Below are 17,778 nucleotides of genomic sequence, written 5' to 3' on the forward strand. Positions count from 1 at the left end.
AAAGATTAATCATTTTACACATTATTTCCTTTTAGGATGCTTACATGTAGCTCTGCCTTTGGGTCACCAATTCTTGAGCATCACCCATTTTAAGCAGTGAGAAAATAACCCCAGAACATCCCATATTAGTTCACACATACCTTTCTGGTGGGCCCCAAATTCCCCCTCAGTTTTTCTTTCTCTGCGTCCTATTTGAGTGTTGTTTGGGATGCATATTTTTTATTTGATATAATAATAATAATATATATTCGATTTTTAAGTTTATGATAAGTTTTTTTATTTGTTATGAGTATCAGATATATTAAAAAAAAATTCTCTTAATTTTTATTATTAATTAAGTTATGATATGATATTATCTCATGTTGAGTTAGTATTATGTAATCATTTAACTGATGAAAAAGATCATAAATAATAAAAAATTTAATATATTAGAGAATGAGACAAAAAAAAACCTTATTAAAAACTTAAAATAAAAATTGGGTAGGACCTGGCACATATTTAAGTTTAATAAAAATTATGCCGAAAAAGAAGTGTGCTTTATTGTATAAAGGTGGGTGTGGGAGGTTTGAGTGTGTTGGTGAGAGTCACTTTACATTGGTTGCTAGCAAGTGGTATGGGGAGGCAACCCTGCTGTGACAAACTTGGGGTGAAGAAAGGTCCATGGACTGCTGAGGAAGACAAAAAACTCATAAACTTCATTCTCTCCAATGGCCAGTGCTGTTGGCGAGCTGTTCCCAAGCTTGCTGGGCTTCGGCGTTGTGGTAAGAGTTGTCGTCTTCGTTGGACTAATTATCTAAGGCCTGACTTGAAGAGAGGGCTCCTCACACAGGCTGAAGAGCAGCTTGTTATCGATCTCCATGCCCGTCTTGGCAACAGGTTTTCCATTTTTTACTTGCTCGGCTTCCAAGCATTGCCTTGTGTTTGTTCACCAGAAATTATTACACAGTTTATGACAATGTGATTTCGGTTAACTCTACGCGGTTCTTAATCATATTTTTCAATTTACAAACAAGAATTAACAACTTGATTTATAAAAATTAGTTAAGTCGCTTAATTATTGACTGTGTAATAATTTCTAGTTAATTTAGAGTTTAGCAATGAACCATGTGCTTTTTCTCCTTCAATCATGTTTAAAGTAATTGCCATCACATACATGTATAAACCACATATAATGTTCAAAAAGGTCCTAAATTTGAAATCATGTTTAAACTGGACAACTTAAGCAAATTGATTGAAGGTTTATTATTATCATCGGCATAATAAATATAACGATCGTATAAACATATGTTCGAATGTTCATATTTGCCTTATTATATCTCAGGGAAAAGAGATCTACTTTATTTTTCTTTATAATTTTTAAAAGTAGCAATAAAATAAAACAAGAGAGAAAGAAAAATAAAATGAGAGTGAAAAGTTAATTTTGTAGAAGTTACTTAATAAAAAATTAATAAAAGTAAACATGTCTATCAAAAAGTATAGACTAAAATGAGATATCTTTCTTATAATAGTTATAGATTATGGATAAGTTAGTTTATGGTTTATAATTGTCTATCGTTCTTTTCGTACAATGCAAAAGTCATTAAACTGGAGATGATTGATGAGGTGAAGAATAATGACATATACTTATCAGTTAGGAGATAAATGGCACTAATTCAATCGAAGATCTTACTTTGAGCGATCTATACGGTTTGTTTGATATCGGTACTTACCTTTGGGACTAAGAAAGACCCTCACATCAAGCTTATCCGTAAATGTTGCAACTTAACTTAATTATGAGGTAATAAGTTTTGTTTGACATATGAGTGATTGTCGTAGTTTGTCTGTCTCAGGTGGTCCAAGATTGCTGCCAGGTTACCAGGTAGGACAGACAACGAAATTAAAAATCACTGGAACACCCACATCAAGAAAAAGCTCCTTAAGATGGGTATTGATCCTGTTACTCACGAACCTCTTAACAAACAAGTCTCATCCAAAGATAGTTCATCCCCTGCAGAGCATTTCTCACAAGTGAATAACATTAACATTCATCAGGTTGAGCAAAATGATGGGGTTCTCAACTCAGAAGAGAATTCAACCTCATCACCGGCTGAAAATTCTTCTGGGGAAGAATCCCTTTTGGTGGATAGCATTTGCAGTGATGTTTCTCTAATTAACAGCATGTGGCTGGATGAAACTCCTCTGATGGACACATTATGGGACAATACACCTAAAGTTGAGAATGCAAATAATAACATGGGCTTACCAATAGGGGAGGATAATTGTGCTTGGTTGTTGGACTGCCAGGACTTTGGTATTCATGATTTTGGCTTCAATTGTTTCAGCGAGGTTGAAACAAATGTACTGCAAGCTATAGGCATGGACAGAAAAGGGCTTTAGGATGCAGTACATATGGTAATTAAAGTTAGTTGTCCTTAAGAAACAGAGCATGCAATCAAAAAATATGTGTATATGTGAATGTGACAAAATGGGAATAAATCCTCTCGTGTCCATGTCACGTTCAAATTTTGTGTTTATAACTTTCTTGATGAATATTAGATAAAGTTCTCCTTATTTATTATTTGTCAAGAAAGTGATACACACGAGATTTGAACGTGATTTTGTTGTGTTAAAATTTGACACTAGAGGATTAACAAAATACCATGGACTTGAATTTAGGTTCTTGGTGTTGAATTTTATCTAGCTAATGTGTTACATAATATTCCTGGAAGGTAGACAGCGAACCTTTCCTCTCAACCAAATCACAAAAATGTTACCGAACGAAGTCCCCAAAATGCCACATTACTTGTATTCTTGTACATGCAGCAATCTTGTGTATGGTAGGCACAAGAAAATCGGAGAAGTCAAACAACTACTGGGTTTTCTGATTGAGTAACTTATTGTATATAGATGTTTAATTTGAAAATACTGTGAAACTCTTGTTTTATTGTGGCTATAAATTCTGCTATAATCTATTCAGTTCCTGGGATAGACAATAAAAGGGTGGGGAGATGAAAATAATGACTTTCCTTGAACATTGAATACACAAGTGCGGGGGGGCTCATGTTTTGTTTTCATGGCAGAATAACATTTTTGACATTCTAATGAACGCAAGGGTGGAGCGCATGTTTTGTCATACACATGAGTGCTTTAATTCTTTTTTCTTTTTAGTGTATCAATAGTGCTTCAATGCTATATCATTAATCATATACACGACAAGATGACAAATGACAACATCCCCTCTCTATCTCACCCTCTCTTGACTTTTTGCTATTTGATCATTTTCCTTTCTTTAATTATGTAACAAGGCAATTACGTTTCCAGAAATACGTCAAACTAATTTCTAAAGTTATAATTATAGGTTAATTTAGATTTGAATATTATAAAAAATAAATTTTGTCTTTAATTCGAACAATCTTTAGTAGTCCTTAAAATTAATATTAATTTTATTTTTTTATCATTATAAAATTAAAGTTAATCAATTTCTACTTTACATTCGTACGACATTAGTCATTTTATTTCTTGCCTTTTTCTCTCTTTTCTTTATATCTCTTTCTTTAGTGCAGAAATTCTTATGAAAATATAAAATTTGAATAATATTATGTAATCCTTAAATTTGGCTATCATCTGCTATTTGATCCCCGAATACATTAATAAACTTCAGTCATCTTGATCTCTTAATCAAAGACTGAATTGAATGTTATCTGAACATTGAAGTCAGGAGGGGTTGTGGTTCTATTTGCTTCTTCTTGAGCTACAATGTACGTGGCAAGAAAAGAATGCTGTAATTTGCTAGCTTTGAACAGATAAAACCGATATAAGGAAAAAGACAAAAGAAAAACTCAATGGACACCGCATTGTCCAAAGGGAAAGTTTGTGACAATTATATTTACTCACTTTGTCATCATTTTGGCAATAAAACTAATAAAAGTATTCTTAATCAGGGTGTCAGCATTGAATAAAGAAATTGTGCTTTAAGGAACTTTTTGATTCATTGTGCATCTCCGAACTTGATAGTTGATAGTACTCCCATTAACTTAACTGCTTAAGTGCTTAGTGGAGTTTAATCATGATGACATTTTAGAAAACAAACAACACGATTTGGCCAACTCGCTTCATAATAACCTAACACCCCCGCCCAGGGATTTTTTTCCTGTTATGTTATCTTCGAGGTTTGTTACAAAGCTTTGGAACATTGAACTGTCTTATGCTGCACTGTTAAGCATGCATTTATATTTATTTATTTCCTGAAATTCTTGGTTTGTAAAATTATATTAAACTCCAATTAATCCAAGTCAAGTTAAAAACATCTATTTAAGAGTATACAATTTCCATAGGGAATCAAATTTCTTTCCACGTAATTCGGTTTCTTTCCATTCAACTTTAAGTATTGTATTTTGATATCCTCTTTAACAACACAAACCATTTTAAAGAAAAAAATATAAAGAGACTTCTTTATGAATTTGAATTTTAGTTTTTAAAAAGTATACTTTTTTTTATATTTGACAATAATCATTTTTGTGGTTATTATTAACACTCTCCTAATTATCACACCACCATCAACATTATTATTAATATTACTATCATAACATCCTCAATACTATTTACACTAATACCAGCTACGATTACTGTGATCAACATTGATATTATCGTATCAATATTAATATTGTAATTGTAAGTATCACCATAAAAATACACTCTTAAACTAATTTTTATCAGATTAATTTTTTTAAAATAAGTTTATTTTAAAACTAAAAATGAGAGAAAAAATTAAAACTAAATTTTAAAAACTAATTTTTAAAATTTTTGAAACTAACATTAAAGAGTGTTTGATGACTTTAATTTTTTTAAAAAAATTATAACTAAAGCATCCCAAACGAACTCTTAGTAAATCCTATCAAAAGCTTAAATTTTGATGTGATTCTTACTCTTAAGTAATGTTAAGTAACATTACCCTATTATAAATATAAATTTTTTATTTAGATAAAATAACTGATTGTAAATAAATAAAATTTTCAATATTTTTTTTACCAAACTACTTTTAGTTTAAAAAGATTTTTAAGTTTTAAAAAAATAAAAACAATGGAACTTTTAATTTTATTTTTAACTTTAACTTAAAAATAATTTTAAGTTAAAAAAAGTAAGTTATACACTAACAAGTAAATGTGTTTTAGGTTGTTATTTAATTATAAACTATTATAAATAATAAATTTTTAATTTTTTATAATAATTATATTAAAAATCATACTTATTATGATTTCTGAACTGTCTAATTTTTTTTAATTTTTATATATGACTATTAAACTGGAATAAAAAATAATATATATATATATATATATATATACCCTGACAATATAGTATTTGAAACTTAAATTTATTGGGATGATGTAGGCTGAAGCATGAAGTGTGGAGTTGGATCAAAATCAAATACAATTTTCGTAAAGTAATGTTCTGACATTTTGTCAGTTAACCACTTTTGAATTCCGATTTCAGAATCGATCAAAGAACAAGAAACTAGGCAACAGGCTTCGAGATGGAGTTCTTGCTTTATGTCGCACTTGCTATGTTATGTCTTGCTCTTTCCGTTTGTTGAATTTCACATTTACAGTGTCCATGTCCATCCCTATGACTGTGACCTTTCTCTCACTAAGCTCTTCGGCTTCCAATCCATCAAAACATTATCCGAGGAAGAGCGATACAGAAGATCCTGTAATTTGAATTTCATTCAAACTGGTAATCACATGTTCGGCAGTATCCAAACACTCCCAATCATACTCTATTCAGTTTCTGCTTTCTAATTCTCTCCTTCCATTATTGCCCATAACAAACTCTACTATGCGTTGCACACCAATATAGCCATTATTATTCTCATCTGAGCTTTCCTTTGTTCAATTCACCAACCCCCAAATTTTCCAACTTAAGGCCTCTGAGCTCCCTTTGAGAATTGAGATCCTCCAGGTACTTTTTCTCCTTTCTGAATTCCTCGTCTTATCTATGTGTTCTATTGCCCCTTTGTTCTGTTTTTATTTATTTACTTACCCGTAACTTTATGTCTTTATTTTTTTTTCAATTTTGGATATGAATGTATTTTGATAATTTAGGCCAATATTTTGTGCTTTTCTATCTACCTGTTGTGAAATGAAGTGTCCTCTCTTGATGAGTCGTGAGTGGTATCTTCCACACGAAGTTGTTCATTACTAATTTTATCCTCGAAGTTATTATGCAACTGAACGATTATTATAGAAACCCTACTTGATGCTGAATCTTTACAAGCTGATGCGCATTTATTTTGTCTTACAGTTATTATGAAACTCAGAATCCATTTTAGTCTTCTAAGTTTATGTGATCCAGGATCCTATATAATCTGCTAAGTTAGTAATCTTTCACATTTGACTTCTAGAATGCACGGCATGTTGTGTTGTAGACATGCTCGTTTACTCCAATTCTCTCCCTCACCACCTTACTGGGAAGGATATTGCATTCATCGATGAAAGGTTGAAACTATCTCATGTTTCTTATTAATTACCAAGATAGCAAAGATATCTTACAATTAACTGGTTGTGAAAAGTAGAGGATTGTAACTTTTAGAAAGGTCAAATGGAAATGGAGAACAAGAATCAAGTTTATCAGACTGGTTTGGTTGATAGAGCGAGTTGGAACCTGGAACTGAAATTAGATATAATACATTAACCATTCAATGGGCACTTACTTCAAACACCTTTTTCGCTAAGCAAGAATAGTTAACATGCAATGCTTGCTGCTTGTGATAAGTTGATCTGCTAATTTGAGCCAATTGAATGTCTAGTAATCTTCTTAGTCCTTGCTATCTGCTTTCTACCAACTATCCTTCTCTCTCTGCTGCTCTAGTCTTCATTATTCTTTACTGAACGAGAAAGCAGACCAAAGCCTGCTTGTTTGGTTTTACTATTGTAATTTTGGTTTCATAGTAAATGAATGTGATTGTTCACCACTGCTGAAAATTATTGTTGATTATCGTAGTGCTTGGTGAAGTTTGATTGTGTGGTTGAAAGATGTTATGGTTATTGTAAGATTCTTTTTTGCTATGTGTTTAAAGACGCTTTGTCCACATTAGATTGTATACTGATGTTATTTTATATGCTTGATTTAATTATGTATAATTTTGTTGATTGTATCCATTTTCTTGCTGGCCTTGCTTAGTGGTGGCTCATCTTGTGTGATCTTTTTAAGAGAATGGTTCGTGGAAGAGATGCCTGTTGGGAACATTGTGTCCTGGTTGATGCAACTAAACAAAAGGTCAGGTGTAATTATTGTCAACGGGAATTCAGTGGAGGTGTATATAGGATGAAATTTCACTTGGCTCAAATTAAAAACAAAGATATTGTTCCATGTACCGAAGTTCCAACTGATGTACGGGACCATATTCAAAGTATATTAAGTGCTCCCAAGAAGCCAAAAACTCCTAAGAAACAGAAGGCAGATCAAGCCACTGTTGCAAATGGTCAACAGAATAGCTCTTCCGCTAGTGGTGGATTGATTCCATCACAACCATAGATATAGTGGGCAGAATGGTAGTGCTTGTCCGTCTTTATTATTTCCACATCCTTCACCAAGTACCCAGCCATTGGTGGATGATGCCCAAAAGCAAAAGCAGGATGATGCTGATAGAAAACTTGCCATATTTTTCTTCCACAACTCTATTCCTTTTAGCGCTGCTAAATCCATGTATTATCAGGATATGGTGGATGCTGTAGCTCAGTGTGGGGTAGGCTATAAAGCACCAAGTTATGAGAAATTAAGATCTACTCTTTTGGAAAAAGTGAAAGCTGATATTCACAGTGATTACAAAAAATACAGAGATGAGTGGAAAGAAACAGGATGCAGTCTTATGTGATAACTGGTCTGATGGTAGGACTGGATCACTTGCTGTGTTTTCTATTGCATGCCCAAAAGGAACGTTGTTCTTGAAGTAAGTTGATGTTTCAGGTCATGAAGATGATAGTGCTTATTTGTTTGAGCTTCTGGAGTCAGTTGTGCTGGAAGTTGGTGTTGAAAATGTTGTTCAGGTTATAACAGATGCTAGTGCTGGTTATGTTTGTGCTGGAAGGCTTCTCATAGCGAGGTATAGTTTTTTGTTTTGGTCTTCTTGTGTTGCTTATTGTATTGATAAGATGTTAGAGGATATTGGTAGACAAGATTGGGTAAGCACAGTCCTGGAAGAGGCAAAGACAAACACACAGTACACTTATAGTCATGCTTGGATATTGAATATAATGAGAAAGTTCACAAGAGGGAAGGAATTAATCAGGCCAAAAATTTCTAGATTTCTCACTAATTTCCTTTCCTTGAGATCTATAGTGATGCAGGAGGATAATTTAAAACATATGTTTTCTCATTCAGAATGGTTCTCTTCCATATATAGCAGACGTCCAGATGCACAAGCCATTAAGTCATTGCTATATTCAGATAGATTTTGGAAGTATGCTCGTGAAGCTGTGAGTGTTTCTGAGCCACTGGTTACATTCCTAAGGATGGCTGATGGTGATATGCCTGCTATGGGTTATATATATGAAGGAATAGAGAGGGCAAAGGTTATGATCGACCTATTATAAGGGAATCGAAGAAAAATACATCCCTATCTGGGATATAATTGATCGGAGATGGAATATGCTACTTCATTCATCATTACATGCTGCAGCTGCATTTCTTAATCCTTCAATTGCTTACAATCCAAACTTCAAGAAAGATTTGAGGATGAGGAATGGGTTTCAAGAAGACATGCTCAGGTTGGCAACTACAGATAAAGACAAAATGGAAATCACCGAAGAACTTCCTACTTACATCAATGCCCAAGGTGCACTTGGGACTGACTTTGCTGTCTCGGGAGGAACACTGAATGCTCCTGGCATGGCTCTTCAACAATTAAATACCTTCCGCTGTGTTGTAATGTGAGAATCATTGTCGAAGTGCATTGTAAGTTGCATCATACCAATTGCATCTGCCAAAACAGTTGCAACTTTTTAACTCAGTCAACATTTCTATAGCTCTAGTACATTTTACATCTAGGTCAGAAAATTGTTGGTTATAGCCCTTGTATTGTACCGTGTCTAGAGGAATTTTAAGTATCAAAGATATTATCATGAACAAGTAACATGAAAAATGGTCATAGAGGATTAGCTTTAGCCTTTAGATGCTTCGAAAGCTTGTGCTCTAGTATAGTTCGGCTGACGTTTTCTTCTTTTCTCAATTAAACATGCATCTTGTGTTTTTTATTTTCTGAAATGTTTTTGCTTATTTAATTTTATGGATGTCTACGCCAGTTATGGTTCTGAAATCCCCACACTCCAGAAAGCAGCAGTGCGGATACTTAGCCAACCCTGTAGTTCTCTTTGGTAGAGGTGGAACTGGAGCACTTTCGAGGGTATACATAACAAAAAACGTAACAGAGTGGAGCTGGAAAAATTCAGTGATTTGGTTTTTGTCCATAAATCTTTGGTTACAAACCATTTTCCAACGCAGGGAAGCAAAATCTGAACCCATCAACTCTGATGATATAGATTGTAGCTGTGAATGGCCCTCTGAAATAGAATCTTTACCCCCACTTATGGATGATTCGTGGTTGGACGATTTTCCCCTTCAATGCAGAGGAAGTCCTTAGCATTGTGAGGTAAGGACAAGGACAAATTTAATTAACTCGTGTTGTATAATTTTGTTATTTTGCACATTTGCATAATAGTTGAAATTTATGTAAAGAAATATACAGTTCATGATTAAATTGATTAATGATGGCCACGGTCTTTACTTTTACTTTGACTATGTTTAACAATAACAGAAAATTAACTTATTAAATTACAAATGTTTGATAAGACATGATTTTGAAAAATATAAAATGGCAAAAAATAATAAAATTATGATTTATTTAAAAAGAATAACTAAAAAATTAAATAAATATATTGAAGATAAAAATATAAAAAATGAGAAGGAGCTAGAAATTAGTATTTTAAAAAACGTTATTTTAAATGATATTTCAAAAAAACTAAAAGTTATTAAAAAAAATCTTATTTATTGAACAATCAAATAAATTTTTTAACTAATAAAAAAAATTAAAAACTAACTTAAATATCCTTGGAAAGATAACCTTTCTCTGTACAATATCGAATATTACCACCAAAGCCGTTTATTTCTGAGCAGGCTTTTAGTTCTCCTTCTATTTACATTCCAAGGTATACGAATACTGTAACTTCTGGGTGCGGTAAAACGGATTAGAAGACCAATGTAGTCCAACTCTGGCACTTACAATAACAGTTTTTATTTTAATAATTAATGGTTTTAAATTAAATTCTTATTATTACATCAGTGATATTTTGGTTGAGCTTTCCGAAATCAGCTAGCACTCCTTTTATTTCGGAAATTGAATTTTGTTCCACGGGATTTTTCACCGGGCGTGTTGCAGCTAAAACAGCAAACAAACTTGCTTCGTCAAAAAACCAAATTCTTAGATATGACGTTATCAATACTAGTACTACAACCAATAAAGAGCTCTACCACATGACTACAACCCATCTATCTACACAACTTCATTTTTTTTTTCGTCGATACACGAAGTTGGAGCCCACCCCCCAAGTATACACTTTTTTTGTTCATTAAGTCTACTCTGGCCGCGGAGCATTTGTCAAACTTTGTCTTCAATAAAAATCATCTTCAAAAACAAGAACGAATAGCATGAAAAAAACACAACCATCAAGTAGCTTAGCCATCACTCAAACGTAACGAATGGTATAACCCACACACACACACACTCAATGTGGTACCAATATGACATGTTGAATTCAATATATGAAAATGGGGGTAATTATCAAAAGTTCAAAACAATAGTAATCGCCATAAACTAGAATAAAAAAGACAAGTTTGAAATTGACAAATTAAGGCACAGCCCAAGATATAAATAACAATAGGTAAAGTCTAAGTACTAAAGTATTCAGACACATCCGCTTTAAGAATAAAAAATGACCCTCATCAGCACATATTCATGAGAAACTACAACTTTGGTGTTCATGGCCAAACTCAATGGATTCAAACCTGGACTCATAGTTCATGCTTTAGTTAAATGAAATATGATCTTTTAACGAGAGCTTTTTCAATGAACTAATAAAATAACATTATTTTAATACTAAATTAACTACAAAAAAATAAAGCAAAATGTAGATTATAACATCTAACTCAATTAAAAAATATTCAAATATTTTTCAAATTCTAGTTATAAAATATCAAATATGTATAGAATTATAACTATTGTACGTATACACAAAGGTGTAGTAGGTATAGAGTGCAGTAAGCACAATAGTACCCAGACAGTTATTTGATCAATAGAAATACTACCCATTGCAGGTTAGTTTTCAAGTACCCTTGGGTATAGTTTCAATTCTAATCCTTACAAATGTCACTATTCTTACACTTTCCATTTCTACTTAACCAAAGGAAAGCAAAATCACAGCCTGACTAATTTGAGAAAAAGTTTTTACTACATTTCTAGATTTTTGCAAATAGTTACAAAATGTGACATTATCGTCACTAAATTTATTGTTTTCAAAGATTTGGGGGGAAATATATAAAAAGTAAAAACAGAATTTTATTGGGTCCAGCATTTCCTATACAAAAATATTCGAAAACAAGAAATAAAATAAAAACGAGGTACTGTTTTTGTAAATAATTATGAAAACAGGATATGAAAACAAAAACATTTTCAAAAACCAAATAAACCCAAATTTTTCTTTCGGAATGATAAAATCAATTGACAATTTCTAAAACTTAAACCAAACCCTTCGGATACTGAATTCCAAACAAAATAAGATCTTGGTATTCAAATCAAACATCATAAAGAAGTAGACAATTTTCACCACGTAAGCAAACTAGAATAAAGTCATAACAAATGCACACAATCAAATAAGACAACGAAAATCTAATATCTTTAAACAATAATTATACCATGACCATGTCAGTCAAAAAGGCTTAGGTTAGGAGTTTCAAAAGGTAATGGCAACAGAACATACAAGGATTTGAACAAATTGATCAGTAATGCGGCCCTCTGCAATACTTACAAAGGGAAGTGACTGCAGGGTGCAACAGACATAAAAGAAAGGCGACGCATAATATAACACATCAACTGCAGAATGTAAGACCACAATGCTAGAAAAAGCATAACGAGAAATTTATATAAAATTAAACACACGAGCACACAGACACATACATGCAAGGAAGAAAAATCAATTAAGTCACAGTTCATCTTCATTCCTGTTCAGTGAATAATAGAATCATCAACAAAAAATTTAGGACGTATTTAAGATGAGTTTGAGCGTCTAGTTTTGACATTCAATATTTTCTACTTCAGCATTCGATGTTCAAAAGCATCATATTGAAGTTTATCCTGTCATAAAGTTCACTACTACTATTATCTTGAAACTCAACATCTCAAAAGGCAATTTGAAATTATCACTACAAAACAAAAAAGAATTTAAATATCCATTTATACAATGAAAACCCACCCATTTATACAATGAACGCTCGACTGCTGTTGAGCTATTGAATATATGCCAACTTTGTGACTGACCACCAATTCCAGGGAGATAAATTTTCCTCAAAAAAGTATTTTATATAATAATTTATTTTTCTAAGGAAAGTTGTATGCATTTCACTCTTCCTTAAACAAGAAAAGTCAGATGCAACTAGAAAAATATGCAGCAAACGGGAGGAAATGCCTTTCAAATAATTCATTTCCGGACTTTCAAACATAATTCAAACGAACAAGAAATCCAACAGGCATGCGGACATTTATATAGTGTACGAATTTTACACGGAGTAGGGTTTGATTATTATTTGATAATTTTGTACCTAGCAGCGCCCTCTCTCTAGTCTCTACTTCCTCATTCCACTTCGCTCGAAATCAGAAACACGGGTTTGATCAAACAAGAAATAAAGGATTAGATACGCAAATACTTGGTCTGAATTACAGCATGCATATATAGACTAGCTCAGAATCAGATCTCATAATAATACAAATAAAACCCAAAGCAAATAGGGCAAATTGAGTAGCTAGCCACCGTTTCCTAAAACCACCCTCGGTTAGCCACACACCATAAAATAAAAAGTAAACACAAGACAATTGATTAATCTATTAATTGGTCCACTGAAAAGCAAACAACCAAAAGCGAAAGAAAGAGAGAAAATAACACTGGAAAGAGAGAATGGAATCGGCGTTACTTGGCGACCATTCTGGCGATGAAATCCTCGTAGCGGATCTTGCCGTCGGATCCGACGTCGACTTCACGGATCCACTCGTCGAACTCGGAGGGCTCGAGCTTCTCGCCGATGTTGGTGAGGATGTGGCGGAGCTCGGAGACGGCGACGAAGCCGGTGGAGTCCTTGTCGAGGACCTTGAAGGCGTCGCGGAGTTGGCGATCGAAGGGTTCGGGTTTAATGTGTTTGGCCATTAGATCGAGGAATCGGGGGAAGTCGAAGGGGGCCGTGAGGTTCTCTTCAGCCACGATGGCTTTGAGTTGGGCCTGCGTCGGGTTACCTCCCAGAGACCTCATCAGGATCCCCAGCTCCGACGGAGCGATCCGACCGTCTCCGTCAGTGTCGAATAGAGAGAAGGCTTCCTTCATGGAAGACACTTGTTCCTCGCTCAGATCCTTACCCATTTTCCCTTTCCTTCTCTCAACTCAACTGATGAAAATCTTCTCTTCTTCCCTCTCTCCTCTCATGTGATAATGAATGGATCGCATAGCATGATACTTTTTTTAATTCGCCCAGCCCAGCGTTTTACGATGTCCCACTTGGGCCCGTAGAGCGTAAGCCCATCGAGAATGGGGACAGCTTCATCGTCAATTATTTCAGCTTGCGCGGAAAATGTCGGACTATAGGAATCATCAATCCTTGGATTGCACCCACCGCTTCGCTTCTTATCAACAAAACAAGTTCAAATAGGATAATGAATTGTATATTTAATCTCTCGTTGTTTTCTTTTGTTAAAAAAAAAAAAAATACTACTTTATTCATTGTGTTTCACAACTTGACATTTTGTTATTCTTTAGGTTGATCTTTCTTGTTCTCTTAACTATAGATCGGTCTCACTCTAATGTTAATAGGAAGTAACTAAGCAAGAGAAATGTTAGTCACACGCTATTTTGTTAGAGAATTTTTTTGACTGAGTTGCTTAGAAATTAGAATTAAAAAAATATGATATGAAATTACAGAGAAGCGAAAAATATTGTGTAGTATAACAACTAATGTAAATTTCTTTATGGAAGATGCCCTTAGCTGAGAAAAAAAAAAACTGAGACAAGTTCTCTCTGTTTATCCAACAGTTTCATCATACACACCCCATTTTTACTTCCCACACCCTCTGTCTTTCTCCCTTTTGTTTCTTAATGATTTTTACATAAACAAGCTTACTCACATAGTCACACATGCCTCATTCCCCTTCTCCATTTCAACTTCCCACCACCTATACGACCATACCACGAACGACATTGCAACCCCATTGATCTCAACTACAACCTGCTCATTGGTGGGATACTTGCCAGAGCTAACCATCCCGATCTTCTGCCAAAACAACCTTTGTGATTCAGTTCTCCAGTTCAATCAAGTTAGTGTCCACACAATGCTTTCTTCACATCACTCCCTCCCAACTTTCTCCCTGTTGTGGTGTGGGTAGTGGCAAGTTGAAATGGAGAACGGAAGAGAGTGGTAGTACATTTTAATCAAGAGGAGAGAGAAAGTCTGTGAAGTAAAAATAAAGGGTGTGAATAGAAATTGTTAAAATAATAACAAAAATAAGCTTTGTTTGCTACCACAATCACACTGAGCACTTGACCCCAAAAATAAATGTCACACTGAAAACCATGCTTTTTTTTTTTTATAAAAAAAAGAAGAAAATGTTTTAACTGAAGGTAAAAGCGAACAATGATTCACTCTATACATTTTCATAATTATAACTTATAACTATTATACTCTACATTTATTTCTTATTTTTCTGTATACTATTTTTTATTCACAATGGGAGGCAAGTTTGCTAATATGCTATATTTTATTCCAAACTTTATCTAAAATTTCACCTTAGCCAGCCCATCATAAAACAAGATAGTTCTAAATCCATCAATGAATTATTAATAATTAAATTATAAAAGAATATTTTATTATATATTTTCTGGAAGATTATTTTTAAAAAATTAATAAATAAGAAGCAAAGATATTATTAATAATAATAATTATAATAACCCATTTTATTAAATTTTTATTGTAATCAATTTATTATGATTATAATTATTTTGAAGATAAGAAACTTCAATTTGATTTTTTTATTATTTAAAAAATACTAATCAATTACAAAAAATTTAAAATCTTTACTATCACGTAGGAACTTATTTAATGATAATACATTTATAAGATGGAAAGGAGTATATGTAATGTTTAAAAAATATATAGATTTTTGTTTAGGAAGAATAAAATTGAAGGAAAGCTAAAGTAGTTTTTTTTATGTAACAATTTTGTTAATTAGCAATGACTTGTTTAAGCATGCTTCTTACTAACGGTAGCTGTCTAATGGGCGCAGTTGACAGACTTGTTCTGTACATTTTTTATGGGCTTGATTAGCCCCGGCCTCATCATCTTGTTGGACAAAATTATTGTGAATCCAATCATGAACCTGGGTTTCACTCAGCCGAAATTTTTTTAATCTTCAAATGCTTCCCATGCCAAACAAACATAATTGAAGTTCATTATCAACAATTCCTCACTTTTTCGTTTTATCCAAGATGAACAAATGAAAAACCAACAGCACTTAAGCAGCTTCTATTGTTGTTTTTTTTTTTTTTTTGGAATAGAGCAAGTGAGCAACTTTTATTGTTAAACAAGAACCCTTGTGTATAAATTGTTAGTTAATGGTTTTGTTTCCAATCCAATTGACAAGAAAACAAATAGCGTTGGTATACTTTCAAAAAATCAGGAGTTCCAATAGGATTGTTTGTCGAGATTTTAAATAGATGTCCAAGAAATTAGGTGATAAAATAAAATATAAAAATAAGATAAAAACAGATAAAATAAGAATATAATAAACTTTAATCTTATTTAATATCTGATGCATGTCATATATCAAATTATATAATACTTCCTCATTTTCAAAATAATTGTCTATCTTAAAATTATTTTAGATGAAAGAAAATAATACTTATATAAAATTAAAATTATATATATTATCATTAATTCATTTATAATTTCTATTGTTTATCATTAATATTATAAGAGATATAACTAAAAAAAGTAATTAATGTTTTAAAATGACAATTATTTTGAGAAAAAAAATTTTCTTTACACCATAATTTATAATGGAACAAGAAAACACTACTTTTGGTTCTTTTTATAAATAATATATTATCACTTGTTTCTTATTAAAAAATAGTATTATTATCTCATCCTATTATGTATTTAACATTAACCATATATGGATAAAATTATCACTTGTTTAAATGATAAAATTATTCTTTCAATACAAATTACATATAATTTAAAAAATATATTTAATTTTTAACTTTCACAAATTGTAAATTGAATTTATATTTTAATTACTTTTTTTATGTACGAATTCACTATGCATCTTAAAACACAAGGATCACATTATAATGTTCAACGGAGTTTATCTTTATAAAAACATGAATTTGAATTTTCCAAGGGTTTGCTATTGTTTTCTCTCAATCAAGTCGAGAATGGTGGAAGATTGTGAGAGGCACCATCATGCTTCAATCAGAGACATCATTTTCATATTCTATCAGCTACAGAAACAAACCAAGTGAGAGAGAGGGAGGGGTACGGCTATTACTTTTTCTTCATAACTAAAGTATTTGAATTATGAATTATGATACACAAAAATATTTGATAAAGTGGAGCATTGATATACATTAAAACAAAAAGAAAAAGTATAGACTATAGACCATTAAAAATGATCCCTACATGACATACTGGTCTCCTCGGTTTTTCCCACTTCAAAAATGTACAGAAGCTACTTTTATTTTATTTTTTTAATAAGGAAAAAGAACTACCCTACACATAAACTCTACGAGGGAACTAAATTCCCGATAAATCCGCCCATAACGGATAACTACAAATCAAAGGATCTTTGCTCAAACAAATGAAATTAGATATCGTCCCGCCCCATCCTAATTTTGATCGAAAATTCCCACTTTGATCAAGTACATGACTATCTAATTTTTAAAACAGGAATGGGATGGATATAAGTATGTATGTATCCACTCATGTTTATATCTGTTTTCATATCTGACAATATAATTATTAAATTATCCTTAATTTATATTATATATATTACATAATTAATTGTATTAAACTTTTATACTTACTTATTATTGTCTATTTTTTTTAAGACTGAAACTAAAATTCTAAGATAAACACAAATCATAAAGGATTATGATTTCTATCTCAAATCTCATGTTTTTGGTGTAAGATAGTTTTTAAGTGACAGGAATATAATTTTAATGAAAAAATTATTATGATGAGAATTTATATTGGATTATGGCTAATCTTGACTGAATAAATAATATATTCTGTTTTGTTTTAAAAAAATTAAAATCATTTCTTATGATTTTTTGATTTTTTTAATTATTGGACGAGGATGAATATACCTTATTCCTAATGGGGACAAAAAAAAAATCACATCTATATCGAGGATTGAGATGTATTTGGAGAAGCAATATGGGAATGAAAAATCACATACCCATCCCATTTTCATGTCTTAATGAAATCCCAGGGATAATC

The 17,778-nt window shown here is 32.3% G+C and overlaps 2 protein-coding genes and 1 long non-coding RNA gene across 3 annotated transcripts; 2 read left to right on the top strand and 1 right to left on the bottom strand.

Moving 5' to 3' along the window:
- The first annotated feature begins 561 nt into the window (after positions 1-561).
- Positions 562-2,997, top strand: LOC114423937 (protein ODORANT1-like). Its single transcript, XM_028390843.1, has 2 exons — positions 562-876; positions 1,830-2,997. The coding sequence occupies exons 1-2, from the start codon at positions 614-616 to the stop codon at positions 2,374-2,376; spliced, it is 810 nt and encodes a 269-aa protein (XP_028246644.1). The 5' UTR covers positions 562-613; the 3' UTR covers positions 2,377-2,997.
- Positions 2,998-5,362: 2,365 nt separating this feature from the next.
- Positions 5,363-9,762, top strand: LOC114423948. The gene is made up of 3 exons (XR_003668959.1): positions 5,363-5,934; positions 7,156-8,928; positions 9,276-9,762. It is a non-coding gene; the product is annotated as an uncharacterized LOC114423948 (long non-coding RNA).
- Positions 9,763-12,908: 3,146 nt separating this feature from the next.
- Positions 12,909-13,901, bottom strand: LOC114423955 (probable calcium-binding protein CML13). Its single transcript, XM_028390855.1, has one exon. It carries the CDS (start codon positions 13,650-13,652, stop codon positions 13,209-13,211), a length of 444 nt encoding a protein of 147 aa, XP_028246656.1. The 5' UTR covers positions 13,653-13,901; the 3' UTR covers positions 12,909-13,208.
- Positions 13,902-17,778: the final 3,877 nt, after the last annotated feature.

This window comes from Glycine soja, chromosome 1 (assembly GCF_004193775.1).
Source record: "Glycine soja cultivar W05 chromosome 1, ASM419377v2, whole genome shotgun sequence".
Taxonomy (NCBI): domain Eukaryota; kingdom Viridiplantae; phylum Streptophyta; class Magnoliopsida; order Fabales; family Fabaceae; genus Glycine; species Glycine soja.